Source organism: Phoenix dactylifera, chromosome 2 (assembly GCF_009389715.1).
Source record: "Phoenix dactylifera cultivar Barhee BC4 chromosome 2, palm_55x_up_171113_PBpolish2nd_filt_p, whole genome shotgun sequence".
Taxonomy (NCBI): domain Eukaryota; kingdom Viridiplantae; phylum Streptophyta; class Magnoliopsida; order Arecales; family Arecaceae; genus Phoenix; species Phoenix dactylifera.
This window is the reverse complement of record NC_052393.1, coordinates 14948403-14968396: the sequence shown is the minus strand read 5'-3', so window position 1 is coordinate 14968396 and position 19994 is coordinate 14948403. Positions and strand designations below refer to the sequence as shown.

Sequence of the window (19994 nt, the reverse complement as noted above, 5' to 3'; positions counted from 1 at the left end):
AACCAACTTGGGACATCTTTGGTCTGGCTCGACAGCGTGCTCTCGTCCAAACTTAATCGAGCAGCATGAAAACAAGCTTCAACCTTATTTATGGCATTGGAAAATGAATCAAACTTAAACATTTATAGTTAGGAAAAGCTCAATGCTACTAGTCCGGCTTAATGCCTGACTCGGCAATTTAGCATTCGATCATCTTATTTTTGTCTATAATTCCTGCAGGTTACATCAATCCCAAATGTCAAAATCTATCATGCCATAAGGCATAGAGTACTTCTCATGCACAAGAAACGGGATCCCCATGGTATGACACTATTACTAATAATATAGCTAAGAGGAGTAAAAAAAAGGACGAGGTTCAATTTGAAAGGATCAGATCTTGACCCAGTCCGGGCTCGGCTCAACCCAGCCTCTAGCTGTATTTCTGCCACCTGGCATTCAACGCCGCTCTTTCTCGGATCCAGCGTCTATGAGATCCAGACCTGAGCGCTCCGAGGCCAGCAAAATTGCCTGGCGGCGCGGCACCATCAAAGAATCAAACCCAGTTTCTCTTGCAGACCTCCAACTATGGATGACACCTGCCGCCATTAAAACTATCAAGCAATTAAAATGGCTCCTTGCGCCATTCCATTTCCATCCCCTTCTAACCACTCTTCTATCTCCATCCGTTCCTCTCCCAGCCGTTCCAAGGCCCTCCTCCCTCTTAACCTCAGCCCAATTAGAAGCTCCAGCACTCACTCCACAGGCATCGGCAATCACGAGAGGCGAAAGAAAGCGACGCCCATCGATCCCCTGCTCCTCCCCCCTCCCACCCCCTTTGATGCCGCTCGCGCACAGGACTATGCCGGAGCCACCAAGTCCGGCCTCGCCGGAGAGGCCGGCCTCTCCTTTCGACGCCAGGAGTGCGGCGGCGCCGCCTCTTTTGCAAACACTGCTCGCCTGTTCGACGGAATGCCGCACAGAAAGGCCCCGCTCTACGCATCGATGATTGCCTCCCATGGCCGGTCGCGGAGGTGGGAAGACGTGCTTTTGGTGTTCGTTCAAATGCTAAGAGATGGCGCCGTGCCTGATAAGTTCCTCCTCCCGAAGATCCTCAAGGCCTGTTCTGAGCTCGGGAACCTAAGGATGGGCGCCGCGGTTCATGGGTACATGGTGAGAGCTCGTTTGGAGCTCGACGTTTTCATAGGCAATTCCTTCATTGATATGTATGCAAAAAGCGGCGATCTTGCCTCATCGCGGGCCGTCTTTGATCGGATGCCTGAGAAGGATGTCGTCTCGTGGACTGCCCTTGTGAATGCCTATGCTGATGCTGGGCTTCTGGATGAGGCGTCCCAGGAGTTCGAATCAATGCGGGCTAATGGGATTGCCCCGGATTTGATCTCGTGGAATGCTTTGATTTCTGGGTTTGCTCGGAATGGGGAGATTGATGCGGCCCTCCATCTTTTGGAGGAGATGAGAGCGAGTGGGCCCAAGCCTGGTGCCAATTCTTGGAACGGAGTGATCTCAGGAAGTGTTCAAAATGGGAAATTTGAGGATGCTTTGGAGGTTTTCCGTGGAATGTGCTTACATGAGAATCCAAATGCGGTAACTGTAGCAAGTATTCTCCCTGCCTGCTCTGGTTTGCGGGGGCTGAATCTTGGCAAGGAGCTGCATTCATATGTCATCAAGAAGGGGGTTCAGATGAATGTTTTTGTGGGTGGTTCACTGATTGATATGTATCGGAAGTGTGGAAAATTTGAGTATGCAGAGAGGTTATTTTTGGAGCTTGAGAACAAGAATGAGACAGTGTGGAACGAAATGATTGCTGCATATGCCGACGAGGATAGAATGAGTGAGGCACTTGAGCTTTTTCGGTTGATGCAGGAAGATGGACTGAAGCCTGATGTAATCACCTACAACACTGTTCTTGCTGCATATGCAAGAAAGGGGCAAAAAGATGAAGTATTTAGGATGTTTTCCAAGATGAGTGACATGGGTCTGAAACCTAATGTCATCTCTATGAATGCACTTGTATCCGGCTTCCATCATTCTGGGCTTACTGGCAAGGCTCTGGAAATTTTTCGAGCTATGCAGTTGCCTGCAATGCCCAACATGAACAACTATGAGCTTCCTATTAAAATGCTGCAGTTATCAATTCAACCAAATTCTGTCACCATAACCTCGGTCCTCTCGGTTTGCACTGGCCTCGAACTACATCATCTAGGAAAGGAAGTCCATGGCTATGTACTGAGAAATTGTTTTGAATCTAACATTTTTGTTTCAAGTGCATTGGTTGACATGTATGCTAAGTGTGAGGATATGACTTCTGCAACCAAGGTGTTTCGTGAAATCAGAGATAAAAATACTGTGTCTTGGAACATTCTGATGGCAGGTTACAACCACAATGGTGAGCCAGAAGCTGCTCTGAAACTATTTCCAGAAATGCTCGAGCAAAACTTTCTTCCTAGTTCAATTACTCTCATGATCCTTCTGCTGGCTTGCAGCAACACAGCAGCTCTGAGGTTGGGGAGAGAATTACATGGCTACATTGAGAAAAACAAACCTGATGGGTACCCGGTTATTCTTGCAAGTGCATTGATAGATATGTATGCCAAATGTGGTAGTATTGCAGATGCCAGAGTAATATTTGATTGTATAAGTCAGAAGGATGTAGCAGTATGGAATGCAATGATGGCTGGTTATTCACTTCACAGGATGGCCAGAGATACTGTTGCCTTGTTTAACGAGATGGAACAATCTGGCATTAGGCCAGACCATGTTACCTTCACTACAGTTCTTTCAGCCTGCAATCAAGAAGGATTTCTGGATGAAGGTTGGAAATATTTCAAAATAATGGAGGATGTCTATGGTGTTGCTCCTACCTTGGAGCATTTCACCTGTATGGTTGATATTATGGGCACCGCTGGTTTACTAGAAAAGTCAGTGAACGTTATTAGAGGAATGCCCTTTGAACCTGATGCTTGTGTGTGGTCTACCCTTCTCAAAGCCTGTAGGCTACATTCTAATTATGAGATAGGACGGAGAGCTGCAAGTGCTCTATTTGAGTTAGAGCCTACAAATGCTTCAAACTACATTGTACTCTCCAATATCTTTGCCATGGCTGGCATGTGGGATTCTGCTATGAATATAAGGAATGCCATGGAGGATCGTGGTCTAAAGTTGGTCAACGCATGCAGCTGGATACATATAGGTAGGAGAGTTCACTCATTTAAAGCAGGAGATCGCTCACATCCAGAAATTGATAAGATTTTGGGTGTTTGGAACAAGTTTGCTGGTAAAATGAGACAAGCTGGTCATGTTCCTCAGGATGTCATGTTCTGTGATGATGGCAAAATTGATCCTTTTGCTTGCTACCATACTGAAAAGCTTGCAGTTTGTTTGGGAATCATCTCTTTGCATACACGCTGTCCAATATGTGTCTTGAAAAATGTCCGCATGTGCGTGGACTGTCATACATCAATAAAGTTCATTTCCAAAATTGATGGACGAGATATTCTTGTGAAAGATGGATGCTTGTACCACCATTTCAAGGATGGCATGTGCAGCTGTAACGAAATGTGGTGAATTAGCAACTAGTAGAAGCTGAAATGGACAATCGACCTTGTGATTTATAAGAGGTCATTATAATGAAGGTGCTATTTTCAAAGGCTTATATGTGTAATGTATCTTGTCCAGAGCTTTTGATGCATCTGTATTGGATGATGATCAACAACCTGGTACATGAAACCAAGATTGGAAAGTAGAATGTCTATGTTACAATTATGTGGCAAATTTGGTACCATTGGAAGAGATGTAAGTCTTGCTTATCTTGACTTTTGGAGGCGACAGAGTAGAATATAATTGAAGACATCCGGGAACAAGACCTAGAGGATATTTGATTCAAGAGGATGCAGGTGGCGAATGTTATCATGAACTTGTTTCACACACCAATGTTTATGCTGCTTCATTGAGAATGATATGGGTCAAGAGGAGATTATGCATTTCTAGTTATGCGACAATCAAACGTAGAGCAAACTAACATACAATATCTACTAGACTCTCTTGATTTGACAACTTTCAGCTGACTTTTCTGACTGTTATTTCGTTTTTGGGTCAGTTTCGCCTTTGAGTTATGTCTGAATCGGAATTAGAAAATCCACTTTGATATTCACTTGCTTTGGCTGCGATAGCTGATCTTATGGTTGGGCATTATGATGAATAGATCAGTTCAACTGTGTTTTTATCTCTGCATGCACAGAGCTCTACTCTTTTGTTATGTTTTTTGTTCTGAGCATGTGCACCTAAACTTGTTCTTTTACAGGCATATGATTTATATATATATATATATATATATATATATATATATATATATATATATATATATATATATATATATATATATATATATATCTGATAATTCCTTGTGTTTTGGCAGATCTAGATCTGGCATAAGCTTCCAGATATCTTATTGGGCCATGGATTGGCTGCGAACTCTGTGACCTGGAACCTAGCAAAGCGCCACATGATGGCATCAGCAAGTTCTGACCCCGTGGTTCCAAAATGATGGCTAGCAGAAAGTGCAATCACCTCGATTTTAGTTGCATCACCTAAATTCTTTTCCATGGAAGAATCGTTCAGTGTGAAGTACAGATTGCCCTTCACTTTTCATATTCTTTTCTACGCTTTGTCATATAATATCAAAGTTTGCACACCAGAAACCTATGTTTGTATTGGGCCTGGTCATGCTATTGAACATTGTTAATACACCTGCGTGTTGCTTCACCTGAATTCTTTCCCTTGTGAAAAATTGTGCAGGTTCCAAATGCATAATGTTGTTCATCTTTCACATTCTCTCCGACACTGTTAAACGATATCAAGTCTGAATGAACGTACTTGATGTTTTATACAGGGCCTGATCATTTTTTTAATTTGATACTTATTGTGACAGGTTGATTTGGGAACCCTTATCTTTAAAAGAGGGTATTGTTATGATATGAACAAGTTCTTTTGTCATGCGAAATTGTAAAATGACTAATCGGTATGATATGAACAAGTTGCATTAGATTTTCAAGGTACGGTTCTTTTATTTTGATTAAATTGTTGTTGGCAAGAAATTTTTATCCCAAATTAGTATTCAATTTGGATAAGTGCTTTGCAAATAGGTATAAATTGCTACAGTGTCACTCAATTTATGTGGTTGGCTTCCTCCCTCTCTCATTAAAAAAATCCATAACTGGTAAGAGTAGAGAAGGGGGGAGAGAGAGAGAGAGGGCTTGACTCAAACGAGTCTAGCCCCTATTATGTCAGACTTGCATCAAACTTGATGACAGGCTGACTGAAGCTTGTTCGGGTAGGAAATGCATCAAACTTGAACATCTGCATCCAAGCTTAGCTCGATTTAGAAATCCCTTTTATTTAACAAGCATCACAGGACTGCAATTCTGCTATATATATATATATATACACGTATACGTGTATATACGTATACGTATGTATATATACGCGTACGTATACGTATATATATGTATATGTATATGTGTGTGTATATATATATATATATATATATATATATATGTATATATATATATATATATATATCTTTATGTATATATTAATGTGGATACGGTACAGCTCTGAGAAATCTAATAATTGGAAAAACTTATCCTGTGGTCAAGAATCAAAAGCTGGACTTGGTGGACAGAGGCATAAGAATCTGGGTAATGTGAGGAGAGCCGCCAATTAATTTGACAACCGGCGACCGAGTCACATAGAATCCTTGGTGGTGTTCCGATTGCAGCCGCCACACTTAAAACTGTGTGCCCAAACAAAAATTAAATCCGTGTGCCCCTCCCCCCTACCTTATCCTAGTACGTGTCAATTTCCAACTGAAAGCATCCATCCAGTACAAGATCCTCTAACAAAAACGAACGGCTCTGATTTACCCAGTATCCAATCATTTGCTGTTCGAATCAAACAGGGAACACCGACCCTTTTCTCAAATTGTTATCGTCCATATCCATTTCCATCCCGTCAATCCCTCCGCAAAATTTCTCGAGTCTTGGCCCTTTTGGTTTGAACTCTTCTTTGGAGTTCGCTTTGGTTTTGATGGGCTCTGTCCTTCCGCTTGCTCTGATCTATTGAGAAACCTTCCAAGGTGACGCCTTTTTAGGTTTTTTTCCGATACCAAACCTCCCAAGTCTTCGCCTTTTTTTCCCCTTTGAGCTCCCTTCTCTCTTCTTCTTCTTCTTCTTTCCCCCCAATCCACTGTTTTTTTAGATTCTTTGGGGTTCTCGTTGGTTTTGATCCTGTCCCTGTCCTCCTCCCTGCTCTGATCTATCGATAAACCTCTAAAGGTGACACCTTTTTAGGGTTTTTCTCATCTCCAAACCTCCCAAAGCTGGCGAACTCCCAGAGTAAATGGAAGGCGATGAGAATTCAAATCCCCGATCCCCGCTGGAAGGAGAATCGAGCCCTCGGCATCCCAATTCACTCAATCCAGTCCCTCCGATGCTCGGCCGGGAAGGCCTCATCGACCGGACTCAGTTCGTAAGGATTATTATTCAAGCCCTCTACTCCCTCGGCTACCGGAAGGCTGCTGCGGTGCTAGAATTGGATTCCGGAGTTCAGCTCGACTCACCAGAGTACACCTCCCTGTTGTTTGATATCATGGCAGGCCGGTGGGACGAATGTGTCGCGACTATTAATTCCATTGACGATTTGGAGGCGGAAGTGCGAGCTAGGGCCTGCTTTCTTGTCTGGAAGGAGCAATTCTTGGAACTTCTGGGGTCCGGTGACGGGTTGTTGGCGGCGAAGGATGTACTCTGGAAAAGGATTGCTCCATTGGATATGGATCGGCGGAGGGTGCACAAGCTTGCCCGGTCGCTTATTTCATCGGAGGGCATCGTCACAGAGGAGAACAGGGTGAGCAGGAGGATTAAGTTGTTGTTGGATTTGGTAGAGTTGCTTCCGCCATGGGTACGGGTGCCAAGCGGAAGGTTGGAACATCTTGTGGAAACGACGGTTCTTAAACAGGCAGCGTCTTGTTTTTACCATAACTCGCCTGATGCTGTTACTCTGTATGCGGATCATGAGTGCAGCCAAGAGCAAATTCCCTCAAAGTGCATCCAGGTTAGTTTTGTTCCCCTCAGGCTGCTATCTGGTTAGTTGGTTCCACTTGTCCTTTTGCTGAATGACAACATAAAAACATGGGTGGATTTTGGTGCGAATTGTTAACACTCCAGGACCTCACCTAAAAAAGTTAACCAGAAGGTATTATTTGAATTTTTTGATCCTAAATAAATATCCAAGATCTACCGAGCGAATAAATGATATAGGATTAAACACACACTCGCACGGGCCATCACATACTCTCCTCATTTAAATCCTAGCATCTACGCTAGGCTAAGGATCCAAATCCATTCAAATCTAATTACACACACCATGATTAGCTTGTAGTCAGCTCAAATATATCCATGCTGCAGTACCTCCTAGTTCATATAGGTTATGGGTCGGATCCGCTCTGATACTATTTTTCAAAACTCAGGACCTCACCCAAAATGGCTTGACGGAATATATTTTTTGAATTTCTTAGTCTTGTATGAGTGCCTAAGATTTTTCTTGCGAATAATGAATATGGGACTAAACACACATCCGTACTGGTCCTCACATGATGTTTTCTGTCTGAATTACTTTCTGGGGCACATCATGCTGAGCCCAGTTAGCAAATTTTCAATTTTTCTGAAAAAATTTCAAAAGGTTGTTTTTTGTCCCAATTTAGCAAATTTGATAAATTACAGTCTACTTCTATTTGTTATGGAATGCCACCAGATATGTTTAGGGATGTTAAGAGACTGGCTATCCCATCCCCACATTATAGTGAGACATTCTGTGTATGGTTGGCTTTGTAATGTTTATGAGGAAGAACCTTGTTCAAATGACAAATTACATTCTCTTTTGCAATGGTGAACTCAACTACATTCATTCTGCATTGCCTATGGGGAAACTTCTGATGTCTTCTCTTCAGCCAGACGCACTCCCTGCCTATTTCTGACTAGTTCCATCAGAAAAACAGATATGTATACATCGTACTAGCACAGACCAGCTATAATCATTACAAAAAAGCTAACAAATTCATTCTAAAGAACCATGACAAAATTGGCGTCTTCATTTTCCTTTGACTTATCTCAATTTGTGCACATTGTTCTGGGGTAAGTGATATTCTCAAGTGAGACAAGTCAAGCCCCACTATGATATGTATTCGATCAAGTTTTTGGAACCTTCTTCCAGTTGTCATTCTTAATGAGGTCAGAGAGCAGGTTGGGATCCATCATCATGTTAGGCAATGAGCATTTTTGCTCCATAAGACAAGCAAGAATTCATTTGCTTTATCTTATACATCTCGTCTCATATTGCCATAGTTATGGATAGTTGGAAAAATAAACTGAGTTGATTAGCCAGCCTTGTCTCATCTATGAGGTTCAACTTTATAGGTCATTGTATGAAATTATGTCAAATAAGTTTTGAAGGCTTTTTGTAACTTTCTCCCATATGGCATTTTTCTGCAAATCAATGTTTATAATTTGACATTGTTATCCAAGAAGTTTACTTTGATAGATTTTTGAAGTATTATTACCTTTGGACATTTGGATGTGACATTTCTAGACATAACACTTAGTAACACTTCAGTAAATGAAGTATCTTTAGACCCTAGGATTTTAAGTACCATGTCTTGCCTATCTGTTCTAGCCATACTTATTGTATCAATGATTAACCAGTCCTAACAGCAACCCTTGATACTGTTTCTTATGAGACATGGTAGCTGGTGTTGCCTTTGCTGTGCTTTTAGCATTACCGCACCATGTGTTAGTATCATATGATATATACTGGTACCATACTGCATTGGCACCCGATTGGTACGGGTAGCATACAAAGACTTTAAACCTTGCTTACATCTAAAAAGTGGGGGCATCTGACACAATGTTTCGAACTGCCCAAGTAAAAGACACTTCAGGGCAAGCAATCATTGTTAGTGCCAAATCTTAATCTGCTATATAGAACACTTCTAATGAACTGTTGAAATAATTTCCTTTTTTGTTAAAAGCTTAATGTTGCCCATACATTATCTAATAAAATATGCTGTAAACTAGTCAACGTTCATGTCGTGGTCCCTGTTTCGTGGTTTTTGTTGTTTTGGACTCTCAGTACTTTTGGATACTTGGACATTTCGCACCTCCGCTTAATGTCTAGGGTGATATTGGTGCTTAATTTTCTCAAGGTCACTATAGGCAAGAGAGGGGTTTGATGTAAGACTTTCAAGACCAGTCAGGTGAGAAGACATAGTGAGATGGAAATCAGCCCCCTACCTAAAACTATTGAGTGCTCCATGTACATTTACATTGTTGTGACCAAGGTGCAAACTCTCGAAGATACCTTAGACTGGCAAATAGAGAAGAAAGTAAGGGTTGATATTGAAAAATGCATCATTTTTTGAGGCACAAACGATAAGCCAAAGAGACAATTTGAAACAAAATACCAAAGTAGCAGACTCATGATCTTAGCGGAGAGAGGATTTCTTTCTCCAATTCATTGTACTCTTGTATCCAGCAATCAATCAGAAGGACAAAATAATAGATTTTTCTGATAAAAAAATGAATGCAGGGATATCCACATCTTACTTTCATAGAAGCTTTAAAGAAGGATGAAATAATTCGATTTTTTTTCCTAGTAAGTAGACCTTCATTTAGATGTTAAAGAAATTGGATTTACTATATATCAAGTTTTACAAGCCAGTGCTATGTCATCCCAACCATGCCATGCTGTGTGGAGAGAGACAAATTGAAACAAAATACCATAGCAGCAGACTCGTGATCTTAGTGTTGAGAGGATTTCTTTCTCCAATTCACTGTATTCTTGCATGAAGCAATCAATCAGAAAGAACGAATTAGGAAATTTTCCAAGAAAAAAATTGAAAGCAGGGGTATCCTCATCTTACTTTCATAGAAGCTTTGAAAAAGGATTAAATAAGCCAACTTTTTTTTTCTAGTAAGTAAACCGTCATTTAGAAGTCTAAGAAATTAGATTTACTATATATAAAGGTTTTAAAAGCTGGTGCCTATGTCATCTCTACCATGTCATGCTGCGTGGCATCTGTGCCAAAAACAAAAAACTCTAAAACCCTTTTTCAGGTTGAAGAATAGAATTAATAGGTTCCATGTTGAACCATGTTAGTTGCTAGTATTGGCCCAGCATGACACATGCAACCAACAAGGACATCACTCCAAACCTTGCTATGTATTAAAAGATACAATTTCAGACAAAATTGGCCTTTCAGCCTAATAACATCTATATCAACTTTGCCCTCTAGAGCATTCTTCCACCCCTTACAAGGTAAAGGTTATGAATAGGTCAAATTTTAACATATTATAGTAATTATAGCCTTATTGGCTATTTTAGGGCAACAAAGTTCACGTTGTTGATCATGTTGTATAAATCTTGAAGCTCATTTGGACACCTAGAGTGTAACGATCCAAGACCTCACCCAAAAAGACTAGTCGAAGTGTTATTAATTGAGGTCCTTGGCCCTACTTAAATGCTCAAGATCTCCTTAATACACAACCTATGTAGGACTGAACACATGCCTGCATAGTCATTACACAGTCTCTCTATTTAAGTCCTAGCATCCTTTCTAGGGAAAAGGATCCAATCCCAAATCCAATCAAAAACACTACATTGGCTTGTAATCAAACCAAAAGGCCCGTGCTACAATGTCCACATAAGCTGTGGTCTAGTTGGCTCTGATAGCATTTGTAACGACCTAAGATCTCACTTGAAAAGGTTAGCTAGAAGATTATTGACTGGGGTCCGCCCTACTTAAATGCCCAAGACTTCCCCAATGTACAAATGATGTGGGACTACACACATGCTTGTACATCCTCACATAGAATGCCGCAGATTTGATACACGATCAGAAGTTATGTCATAGCTTGCGCCCAAACCTAATCTGGAGCCATCGGAAGTGATCCAAATCAACCCCATTGATCTGGGTGATCCTTTTGAATTAACTCGGCACTCCCAAACTAGCATTCCTCAACCTTATAATGTACAATACTATCTACCATTATTCTCATTCCTTAAGCAACATCATGAATTTGTACATTTCCTCCATCCCGCTAAACCAGAATTTTATTAATTTGGTATAATCAATATTTCCTTCCAAGTTTGTAAGTTTGGAGGCACTTAAGTTTGTCTGCTTGTGCTTGCTAAACTTCTCGATTGATTGTGGTCTCATATTTCATTATTTTTTACCTTCTTTGGTACCAGCCAATACATTTGAAAATTTGAAGATTCTGTTCAATCAATTTATGCCAGCTATCCCAAATAGATGGATTTGGGTTTTTGGTCTCGTTAACTAAAATTACCATAACCAAGCTTGTTGAAATAAAGGTATCATAAAACCTTGTTATAATAGAGACACAAGTACTGACCCACAAGTATCCATGCATATGAATGCATATGTGCATGCATGTATGCTTCCATGTTTTTTTTTTAAAGCATACCTTATAAATCTATTATGACCTTTGGAATTCTAAGAATGCTTTTAGACATATTTCTTGAATATTTGTCCTCAAGCATGGTGCTTCGGAATAAGAAAATATTGGTCAAATGAAGCAAGATTTCTGGATTAAGCAGGTTTTATTGCCTTTTCGCTGCTTCACCAGTCTTTGGGTGGCCAAAACTGAAAGGAGACAGCATGTTCTTGCAATACTGTACCTGATTTTTATTTGCTAAGTCTGGTCCTACATTAAACATCATGCCATTCTGTGCATTAAAGTTGTAAAACAAGATCTAGTGATACATCTTAATAAAAAGTGTCTCAACATTGTCACCTTTTACCATGTGTTTTTCATTAAAGGGACATATAACATTGTTGACATCTTATGTGATTGCTTTAGGAAGAAAGGTTTTCTTATTTTTTAATTGGTATATATCTTAATCAAATGAAAAACAGAAGGATGTATTTAAGCCTTTGCATTGCTATGTGTAGAACTAGTATTTGTCAAATAGATGCAGGGAAATACTGAAATGCACTGTTTCATGAAGCTGCAAAAATATTATTTTAATCTTTACATTACAAAATTGAGTTGATTCTTCTTTTATTAAGTAATGATGAGAAGACTAGGAGTTTGCTGTAGTTGCTTTTGATATTTGTAATATTATCATAATATGGACACAACAGATGTGTGATATCTCTTACTTCTGCGCAGACCTTATGTGACCATAAGAATGAAGTGTGGTTTGTACAGTTCTCGAACAACGGAGTGTATCTGGCAACATCTTCTAGGGATTGCACAGCCATTATATGGACGGTATGATAATTTACATCACTAACGTTACATAATTGTACTAATTTTCATATAAACAGATGGTACTTGAAAAGAATGCAACAAGAATATTATTTGGAAAAATTTTCAAGGATTAGAGAAACTATTTAAGGTTAAGATCTAAATAACTTGAAAAAACTTAATTCTCATCCGAGCTCTAGGTAGTTGACTTGATGATCATCCAATTGAAGGAACCCTGTTTCTCCATGGTATGATGGTGAATGCTTGGTGATTAGTTCCAAAGTAGGTAGCATCTAATAAAATACATTGTATGATGCTGAAGGATGTTATGGACGCTTACTAACATGTCAAATGATGCTGAAGGATGCTTACTAGTACAATGGTGCGTATTATTCATGAAAGGCTTCACAGTGACTGGTTTCCTTCATTCAAGTTTACTTAAAGAAGACAAGAATTAGCTGCTACATGAATCTACCAACAGCAATAGTTTTTCAACTTATCACTGTCTTTCTTTAAGCACATGAGTGACATGATAGAACCACTGAATAATTTGCAACTGTTCAATCTGATAATAAGTTTGAGCTCCAACAAATTTTGCAGTCCAAATATATCTGGACTGATTTCCACAGACCATGCATATGGAGATAAAAGCTTCTGGGTTTTATGGTTTCAGAGATTTTCCAATAAGTGATTTTCTTTTTTTATAAAGCCCCTTTTTTGTTGAGGTGTTCGATTGTGTGCTTTATGCTGGTCGACCAACTTGGAATGCTCTTTTGAGTACCATTAGTTTCTATGAGTTGTTTTTTCATAAAACAGGATGTGATGTGGCAACCTTTCCCCTTACTAGCTTCCGAGAGTGATCCAATGAGTTTATTTTGCCGAGGATTGTGAGAGGCTCTACTAAATGTAAGCAAAAGGAGGACCTGTATCAAGTGTCCACCAGCAAGATTAACCACTTATTGTATATGGTTGAATCTTCTAATATAGTATTTCACTAAATCTTCAATCCAAATCTTACATTTCTATCACAAATAAGAATAAAATACTTTCCAGTTCAGCGGCGGTGGGAGGATGGAGGATGGGATCCTAACATTACCATTCTGTATTAAACTATGTATGCCGTAAATTAAGCTAGCTAATAATGATTTTTCAAGAACAATTTTTTTTTTATTGAACAATAGGTGATAGGAGTTTTTTTCTGCAGGAAAAAGAAACACACTGCAGTTTGTTTCTCTCTATGATTTCTTTTGGGGGCCCTTTCTGATTTATGTCTGAACCTATCCCAAAATTGTATCCTTATGTTTGCTCATTGCATTTATTGTCTTTTTCTAACTAAAAGAAAGGTTTCATGGTTGGTGTGCTATTGAAATTTTTGCATTTACTGATACAAAATTGAAAGCAAAAAGCTAGACCTTACATTATCAAATTTGTAAAAAAGTGTTTATTTCATGAAGTGTGACTATTATTTTGTATTTTAATTTATCCCATGGCTTGATGATTTGCCAAACAATTATACAGATGTTTTTGCTTCTCTATTAGTTTCTTTGGTCGATATTCAACAAAGCAAATTGTTTGATCTTTAGTTGTTAATTTTCTAATTAATTGTTAGAAGGCTGATCACGTTTTTGGTTCAGCCAGCATTTTTTCACGATAGGTCTGTCTAATTATTGGAACACGATATCTGGAACTATCTATCAATGCTTTTATTGTGTCTCAAAATTTCTATACACTGACCTGCACTAAACAGTATTTTCTGCCTAATATTTTGACATCAGTTAAGAGCCGGTGACAGAAAGTACTCAAACCTTGATGAATCATAATTTTATCCCAATACCCAGCTCCATTCAGATTATACATGGCTCGTAGGTTAAGTTATGAGAAACAGCTACTTAACAATGATGTGTATGAACTTGATGACTTGAAACAAGGTCAAATCTTCAATAAACTGGGTACTGATATCAGCTATCTGTGAAGTAAAAAACTATGTTATTGTTTTACCAATATATATTAATTTACTAAAAATTTGGTAACATCTATCTCAATTTACTGAAGCTTATCATTATAGAATGCACTTTTTGTCTAATTGGCAATGCATTGGTTTCTGAACAACTGCATTGCATGTTGGCTTTGAAAATCCATTTCAGTTATCATTTTTCAAACAATAATTTCAGGTAAAAGACGATGACACAGTCTCGCGGAAGCACATTCTAGAGGGCCACATGAAACCTATCTCCTTTGTAGCATGGAGCCCTGATGACATGATGCTGCTCACATGTGGCAATGGAGAAGCCCTTAAATTATGGGATGTCGAAACTGGCATGTGCAAGCTTACATTTACTGGTCCAGTGAATCGTATCATCAGCTCATGTGCATGGTTCCCAAACTCGGATAAAATAGTGTGTGGCAGCTGCGAGCCAGATAATTGCATCTTCACATGTGACCTAGAAGGCAAGGAACTGGAAGTTTGGGAGGGAGAGAGGATGCCAAAGGTCTCTGATCTAGCTGTGACACCTGACGGGTGCTGCTTGATCAGTATATGTTCCAGTAGAGAAATCTGGATACGTGACTTCCCAAGGGGAAAAGAACGGTTCATACATGAGGATCATTCGATTACATCACTTTCTCTTTCAAGGGATGGACAGTCCTTGATCGTCAACCTGAACAGTGAGGAGATCCATTTGTGGAATGTCAATGCAACATCTGATGTGCCAGATAAATTTAGGGGTCACAAGCAGGGGAAGTACGTAATCCGATCTTGCTTTGGTGGATCAAATTGCCTGTTTATTGCCAGCGGCAGCGAGGATTCACAGGTGTTGTTTCCTTTGATGGCAATGATTTTTCTGAATGCTTTCATGCATGAATTATTTGTCTGACTTGCATGGTGCCACATCTTCAAATGCACACAAATATGCATGTAATTTAGTTTTCTGGAGGGTCGGGGGGTGATGTTTTTGTAGATTTCAGCGTACAGAAAGTTTCTTTACCCCGAGTTTACTTGCTTTACAGTATCTGACTTATCATAAACTTGCGATGCACCATGTTTTTTTAATTGCATTCACTGGCACTGTAAATTAGAAAGAGTGCATGGGATGCAACTGGAGCTTACGCCTTGAAACTCCCTTATGTTTGGCAGATCTACATTTGGCAGCGACATCACGAAATGCCAATCAAAGTCCTGTCTGGTCATTCGAAGACCGTCAACAGCGTCAGCTGGAACCCGATGAAGCCTCATATGTTGGCATCAGCAAGTGATGATGAGACGGTCCGGATATGGGTAGCCAATAGAAACCCTACGAAGATCTTTACATGAGATGCATCAATATTTTTCGTCTTTCTTTCTTGTAAATATGTGTAAATTGAGAGTGTAATTCAGATATCAATAATTCTACATCATTTGTCTGTGCGCTCCATCGAATAATTCAAGTTCTTTTGTCAGCAAATCCAGTGTAAAAAAGGCCCATATCATCTATGAGATTTTCAAATAAGATATCTTTTTCTTCAAAAAAATATCTGGTCTCTAGACATGGTGAATCATGAACATTCTCATTCTTAGCTTTCTATTCTTGAAAGTGATGGTGCATCTGGGTATTTGTTTTGCATGCATTGTGAGGTACTTTGCATGAGAATTTCCTGGTCTGTCAGCTCCCCAAAATTGTATTAGATTTGAGTTCATGTGGCATGCATGGACTAATTAACAATATCAATCCCATTCCATGCTATCTGTGAACTCAATACTCGGCAAGCAAGAATTGGCAGGTTTTATTCTCACCAAAATTGGTTCCACTACTTCTTTTCAAGTTTTGTTTTTTTGAAAAGATCTTTTTTTTTATTAAATACTTGAAAGGGATTATATCTTGTTGTGAAAGTTTGGAAAATAACCCCTGGAATTCCATCATATCTCCCATAAATTGTTGAGCAGGTTTTCGCACGAGCGTAGGATGGTGTTCATGTCACACATGACATTCAGTTGTAAGGTTTTCAAATGATATGGAAAGTAGGAGACTAAAAGATGTTTGCAGCTTAAGTACTCTACAATGTGACACCTATTAAGGTTTGATATATATTGACCCCTCTCCTAACAGCTTAAATTTTTGGAATGCAGTAATAAATTAATTACACCAATTTCCTCGAATGCCCATGCATGAGGCATGTATAACCGTCCCCATCTTTCAACCTCATGCTACCTTTTGCTTTCCGAGGGTGTGGATGTTAGCCATGAAGTCCAAGGTTCACATCTAAATTTTATTATTTATTTATTTGAATAGATTTATTATGTAATAAAATATGTAACATATATCGCACGTGCCATACTTTACTACGTATTAATATAACTCTATTTATAATAAAATAGTTTAAGTAGGAATGGCAATTTACTCTTCCTCATCGGGTATCTGACCCGATTTGCAATGAATTCGGAGCAGGTACGGACAATAATAAAACCTATTTTGAATCTGATCTGGATATATATGTATATATGTATGTATATGTATATGTATATATGTATATGTATAATCTTTACTAAAAAATTTCCTTCTTGAGGTTGAAAAAAAGATTTTTTTTGTAGCTTTACTTTATCCGACCTGTCCAACCCAGCCCTTTTAACTCCATCTACCCTGTTTTGCCTCAAAATTTTACCCACCCTGCCCCACCTAAGGTAAGTATTGGGTGGATAGGATAATGGCTTGCCCGGCCTATATCGTACCGTTCCCATCTCTAAGTTTTGGTACTTTCATTTGACTCTTGGGTATCCACTTACCTTTTTCTTCATTTATTCTTAATTATGGACTGACAAAATTGATACAGAAGAAATCTCTCTAAGATGCTGGCAAATTTAAGACAACCTTATTGACAGAATCCTTGCTCCCATTCATCCTCTAGGACATCACCATGGCTCAAAGGCCATGTGTTTACCTACCTATCCGTCAGTAACTAAAATTTATAATTTGCTTTTATTCCATAGTTTTTTCTTTTAGTACATATAATGCTTGGGAGATGCTATAGTAATCAGTTCCACTAATCTCGCCCATCCCCCCTTGTTCCTAATACTCAACCAATATAAACTTTTCCTTCATGGATCCATCTATGTTGAACTTCAAACATTGACCTTTTATGACCACAACTTATCTTACTATTTTTTTCTTTCTATATTGCTCGGAGTTATTTTTCTTTTCTGTTTTTTTTTTTCTTGTTTCAAGTCAGCCATAACCGTAGCACCAAAAAAATTGCTCCTCTTCGCAATTCCTATATATCCATGCTTTTTCAGCCAGGTCACAAACTTGCTACGTCCTAAAATTTGAAGAGGTTTTCATTTATATGAGCTGGACGAAGCTCGAGTGTCTCCTTTGGAGCCAAAGAAAATTGATTTCTGGCAAAGCTTCCAGAGAGCAAGCTTGTGTTAAGAAGAAGGCAAGATTAATTGATCTTTGCTTTCTTTCTTTTTACAAAAAAATGCTCATGATTCTTTCTCAGGAGTATAATTGAGTATTTGATCCTTCCTACATCAACCTGGCTATCATTTCTTCTTGCAAGGACAGATATCCATTAATGGCGGCTATAATCTTCTTTTGTGTAAAAATAAAAAACAAAGTAGATCTTAAAAGATGCAAAAGACATTTGATTAGCAAACTTTGGCATCTCATCATGCAGTTGCTTTATTACATCTCACTAAATAATCTCCGAAGTGGGACACAAGAAAACAACAGAATGCAACATGACAAGAACTCACTACTCGCCAAGCACACTCCAACCCCCTTGGACAAAAACCCACCTACAAACGGATGTAATAAAGAAAAAAAAACAGCAGTAGAGAGAGGTGACCGGTAAAGTCAAGAGTCACCTCTAAGTACTCTACTCTCGAATGATTAGATCCTAAGAACAACGAGGGAGGAGAAAAGAGAGGGCTTGAACGCTTCCATTGCTTTCCTCAAAACTTCTTGTTGGAGTCTCCCATGCCGAGGGTGTTCTTCACGCTGTCCATTGCATTATGCGCCATGTTCATCACATGCTCCCCAGTCTGTAAACAAAACATGACCACCAAAATTGTACGTGTCATGATGGAAATATAGATAGAATTATTTACTGCTAATTTACAATATCCTGACTTTTTTCTTCTTTCTTCTTTTTTTTTTGTTTTTTGTTTTGAGGCAAAGTCATGATAACTAACAAATAATTACAGCAGCATATTAACCTGCGGTACAAAAAAAAAAAAAAAAAAAAACCAGCAGCATCATAGACACTTGCTAATTAGATACTACAAGTGTCATGAAAGAGCATGGCTTAATCTCCAAATTTATTCTACTAATAAAAAAATGGTTTCCAAAACCGTTTTGTATCAGTACCGGCATTACAATATATTTTGACTAAGAAAAATTCATGCTCGCAATAATATATCTCATAGAGTACCAACTTTTGTTGGTAAATAAAAATCAAATGATTCAAGTGGAGTTTTTTTTGTAATGGATCAAGAAGATTGATCCATATTTAGAATTGCTTCATGCAAAAAAAAAATAAAGCACTCTCTTTTTTTTTTTGCGCGCGCGTGCGTGTGAGAGACAGACTACAACAATGATAATATAAACAAAAACAAATAAATAAAGTATTGGAGGTATGCATGGAAATGAAGCAGCATCATGGAAGAGCATGGCTTAATCTCCAAATTTTTTCTACTAATAAAAATAAATGATTTCCACAATCAACCTGTCTCAGTATAGGCATTACAATACATTTTGACCAAGATAATATATCTCATAGAGTACCAGCTTTTATTGGTAAATAGGAATTAAATGGTTCAAGTAGAGTTTTTTTTTTTTTTTTTTTTTGTGTAATGCATCAATCTACGTTGTGAATTGCTTCATGCAAAAAAATTAAAATAATTTTTTTTTTTTTGTGTGTGTGAGAGAGAGAGACGACGACGACAGCGACAACAACGATAATATAAACAAATAAATAAAAGAAGTATTGGAGGAATGCATGGAAATGACCTGCTGGAGCATGCCGCCGGCATGTTCCTTGGTTTGCTGGGTGGATTGCGCAGCCTGTGATGCCTTTGCCTTTGCAGCATCCGCAGCACCGCACGCCGAATCCATCATCTGATCAGCCTTCGCCTACACGAAAAAACAAGCGACGCCAATGGTCAGATCTCGCCGGACCACAAATCCATTCATATAGCTAACCTGTTCCGCAGCACACCTGGCCCTCGCCGCGGGCTTGCCCGGACTTGAACATCTGCTGAGAAGCCATTAAAGGAAGATTACCAACGGAAAATGAGACCGTCAACTTCCACCGCGTTCTCTTACGCAAACTTACTTCTCACCTTTTTCTTGTTTCTTGTTTCTCTTGCTCCAATTGGATCGTTAATTGTTTATATAGAAGCCTGAGTGCCATCCTTAGAATAACACTTGACATGTGTCACATTTAGAGGGCTAGGAGCGAGTCATTAGGCTTTTGACGAGGTAATGCTGTTGGAACTCAGGAGGCTAAGATTTCTATTTACCTACTTGGCATCTGATGTCGAACATGCCTCTCTCTTTTTTTTTTCTTTTTTTTTTCTATTTACCTACTTGGCATCAGATCTTGTGGTGTCGAACATGCCTTTTTTTTTTGTTCTTTTTTTCTTTTTTTTTTTCTATTTACCTACCGAGCATAAGATCTCGTGGCGTCGAACATGCCTCTTTTCTT

At 39.0% G+C, this 19994-nt stretch overlaps 3 protein-coding genes across 5 annotated transcripts; 2 read left to right on the top strand and 1 right to left on the bottom strand.

Moving 5' to 3' along the window:
• The first annotated feature begins 445 nt into the window (after positions 1-445).
• LOC103695547 (pentatricopeptide repeat-containing protein At1g20230-like) lies at positions 446-4822 on the top strand. Of its 2 annotated transcripts, none has more exons than XM_039123191.1 (2): positions 446-3890; positions 4412-4822. In XM_039123191.1, the coding sequence occupies exon 1, from the start codon at positions 607-609 to the stop codon at positions 3559-3561; it is 2955 nt and encodes a 984-aa protein (XP_038979119.1). In that variant the 5' UTR covers positions 446-606; the 3' UTR covers positions 3562-3890; positions 4412-4822. The 2 variants fall into 2 exon arrangements, with proteins under 2 accessions (XP_038979119.1, XP_038979115.1); XM_039123187.1 differs by having other exon boundaries at positions 446-4088; positions 4412-4815.
• Positions 4823-5697: 875 nt separating this feature from the next.
• LOC103695548 (WD repeat-containing protein WDS homolog) lies at positions 5698-15824 on the top strand. Of its 2 annotated transcripts, XM_008776912.4 has the most exons (4): positions 5719-7104; positions 12240-12341; positions 14489-15127; positions 15451-15824. In XM_008776912.4, exons 1-4 carry the CDS (start codon positions 6394-6396, stop codon positions 15625-15627), a joined length of 1629 nt encoding a protein of 542 aa, XP_008775134.1. In that variant the 5' UTR covers positions 5719-6393; the 3' UTR covers positions 15628-15824. The 2 variants fall into 2 exon arrangements, with proteins under 2 accessions (XP_026656372.1, XP_008775134.1); XM_026800571.2 differs by lacking the exon at positions 12240-12341 and having other exon boundaries at positions 5698-7104.
• A 2082-nt stretch (positions 15825-17906) lies between these two features.
• On the bottom strand, positions 17907-19643 carry LOC113461116 (ABA-inducible protein PHV A1-like). Its single transcript, XM_026800570.1, has 3 exons — positions 19506-19643; positions 19298-19420; positions 17907-18330 (listed from the first exon to the last, which is right to left on the bottom strand). Exons 1-3 carry the CDS (start codon positions 19554-19556, stop codon positions 18241-18243), a joined length of 264 nt encoding a protein of 87 aa, XP_026656371.1. The 5' UTR covers positions 19557-19643; the 3' UTR covers positions 17907-18240.
• Between the last annotated feature and the right edge of the window lie 351 nt (positions 19644-19994).